The 3,120-nt window shown below is 42.6% G+C and overlaps 1 protein-coding gene across 1 annotated transcript; it reads right to left on the reverse strand.

Annotated features, from left to right (window-relative positions):
* Positions 1 to 358: 358 nt before the first annotated feature.
* LOC136510679 (uncharacterized) lies at positions 359 to 1,009 on the reverse strand. The gene has a single exon (XM_066505051.1). The coding sequence runs from the start codon at positions 1,007 to 1,009 to the stop codon at positions 359 to 361; it is 651 nt and encodes a 216-aa protein (XP_066361148.1).
* Between the last annotated feature and the right edge of the window lie 2,111 nt (positions 1,010 to 3,120).

Below are 3,120 nucleotides of genomic sequence, written 5' to 3' on the forward strand. Positions count from 1 at the left end.
GGTGTGGGAATGACTTTTGGTGTCTTTTCTTTTGTCATTTGTTTAACCTTCTTTTGCCTTGGCTTCTTTTTGATTTCTTTGTTCTTTTCAACATGTTGTCCACCAATTGAGGTTGGATATGAATCACCTTTAGGCCTTGCAGGTTTGGCCCATACTTGATATGAATCATGGAGCATTGCTCCTTCCTAGGCCTAAAGGCAATTTTTTCTTCATTAGCATGTATATTGAAGTGGATTTCTCTGGCCCCAATATCAATTTGAGCTCCTAAATTGGTCAAGAAGGGTTGCCCAAGGATGAGGGTTGATTCTTTTGTGACCTGCATGGCAAGCACCACGAAGTGGAATAGGACATAGCAATCCTAGATTTTCACCAGAATATCTTTGGCTATCCCTGCCAGGTAGCGAACCGTTGAATCAGCCTGCTGAAGCATCATTGGTGTTGGCGTCAATTGCGTGAGGTTCAGCTTGTCAAAGACGGCCTCGGGCATAACACTTATGCTATCCCCAAGGTTGCACAAGGCTTGGTCAAAGTATTGGATCCCGATGGAACATGAGATTGTGGGGCACCAAGGATCCTTTTTCTTTTTAGGGAAGTTGAGTATAGCAGTGCTACACTCTTCTGTCAGCTTGATGACCTCCATGGATGGTATTGGTCGCTTGTTGTTGATGATGTCCTTGATGTACTTAGCGTAGGAAGGTACATGTAACACGTCCATTAGGGGGATTCTTACATGTATATTCTTGATCATCTCAACAAAACGAGCGAATTGCTCATCCACGGCCTGCTTGCGGTTCCTTGTAGGAAACAGTAGGTAGCTGGTGTTGACGAAGTCTTTTGGTGTCGTCTCCTCTTCTTTTTCTTTTGTTGAAGGTTTAGCTTCCTGGTGCTCTTTTGCCTTTCCTGTAGACTGGTTAGGGTTTGGTGGATCACGAGTGGTCTTACCACCCCTCGTGGTCACCACTTTTACCTTTTTCACAAGAATTCTTAGGTTGAGCAGGAATCTTTCCATTACTATCAATCGGAATTGCAGCAGCTATTTGAGCTAATTGTGTTTCAATCATTTTATTAAAGCTCAATTAATTTTTAACAGTAGAAGTTAAACCTTCAATTTGAGAATTTATATTTTCAAGAATTTTATCATTAGTTGTAAGCTTTTTAGTCAAACTCTCATTTATTTTTGCTTGGCCTAGTACCAAGTCTTTCAAAGAAGGTTGATTTGAATTGTAATTGGAATTATAGTTCGAATTACCTTGCGGGCAGGACTAGTTGTTCCACCCGTTATTACCTGGTTGGCAAAACCCGTTGTTGATGAAGGCAACTTCTTCGTGGGATTCGGGGCAATCATTCCCCAAATGGCCAACGTTCCCACATATTTCACACGTCATGTGTGAGTCCATGGCCTAAACGGTGCCCATCATGGCATCTTTCTCTTGGGCCCGTTCCTCCAGTCTTTTCATCAAAAGATCTATTTTTGTGGAAAGCATATCCATCTCCTTCATGGTATCATTCCTTTTTGTGTTTTCCTTTCCTCCCCCTAGCTTTGATTTGACACCATTTTATTGATGAGATCCATGGCTCCATCAATGGTGAGGGAAAGGAAGATGCCTCCAGCAGCAGCGTTGAGGTGGCCCCTAGACATGGGTATTAATCCATCATAAAAATTTTGGAGCACTAACCAGTTTTCAATCCCGTGGTGTGGGCATGCTTGGATGTAGTAATGTAGCCCCTCCCACGCCTCGAGAATGGTTTCCATGGAGCTTTGCTAGAAGTTCAAAATGCATCCCCTTAGGGCATTGGTTTTGCCTATGGGGAAGAATTTGGCGAGGAATGTCATGGAACATTTTTCCCACATCTTGATAGCTTCCTTTTCCTAGTAAAACCACTACTTCGCCTTCCCCAAGAGGGAGAAGGGAAACAAGTAGAGCCTAATGCTCTTAGGTGCAACATCCTTGATGATGATCATGTCGCACAACTTGAGGAAGTGTTGGAGAAGCGTGTTCGCATCCTTGCTTGGCAAACCATGGAATTGGTTTGCCTGCACCATCGTGATGAGGCCGGTATGAAGCTCAAAGTTCCCATCCCCAACGTTGATAGCGGGCTCAACAGACATGTTGGCAACAGCGGGGTTGGAGTAGTTGCGGAGGGTCTTGGCCATGATTGGAGTAGTGGATGGTGCCAGGCTAACTAGTTCAACTGTCGGTGGAGTAGCAGAAGAAGAAGAGGCACGAGACCATTTCTTCATTAGGAGTGCCTCTGGATTTTCGATGTAGTTTTTAGGAAGTTTGTAGCAGTTCATACACTATCATGTTTTCATCCACAACAGGAGAAAACAAGCAAAGTTAGCCTACATAAACAATGGCTACCTTACATGCATATTATCATGAACATGTCCTACTAGATTCTTTAATCAATATGCCTTCCCCGGCAATAGCGCCAGAAATGCTTGTTGGCATTTGTAAACGCTATCACCAAGTATGGAGTTAGAATCCATCCCCGGCAACGATGCTTGAAATGTTTGTTCGTATTTCTTAGTGTCATCACTAATGATTACCAATGCCACTAAGTAATAGCCTTGATAGTTCCTTAACAATTTTAGATATTTATCCACAATCGCATGGAGCTATCATTGTTGCATTTCACCCACAAGTTTTTAGGGTATCGTTATTTATATTTTCCCAAAGGAAGGATTTGATTAAGAGTCTAGTATGGATATCAACTTGAATAATAATGCTTGCAAGTACACCAATGTTTATAGGAGGGGTAAAAATAGTGATTTCAAGATAGTGGACATGCACATGGGCATTCCTCAAAGGATAAAAGAGAAAAGAAAGATAAACGAATAATCCTAAGTCGAGTAGGCATTGTTCTAGTATAGTCATACAAATATTAGTTAATGATCATACAAGTTACATAATTAGTCTTAGGGCTAAGTGTGAAGCAGGCCAGGAGGACACCGAGTACTGGTCTACCAGCAACCTCATGTGACAATTTAGACTCCTACACCCCAGTTGAATGTGGGGGATTACAAGGGACGGATATGGTTGCCACCACCTATTGCTTACCCCTCAACCATGGAAAGGGACAATGCATTCACCTGTCTCTCCATACCCAAGCATCATG

This window comes from Miscanthus floridulus, chromosome 16 (assembly GCF_019320115.1).
Source record: "Miscanthus floridulus cultivar M001 chromosome 16, ASM1932011v1, whole genome shotgun sequence".
NCBI lineage: Eukaryota > Viridiplantae > Streptophyta > Magnoliopsida > Poales > Poaceae > Miscanthus > Miscanthus floridulus.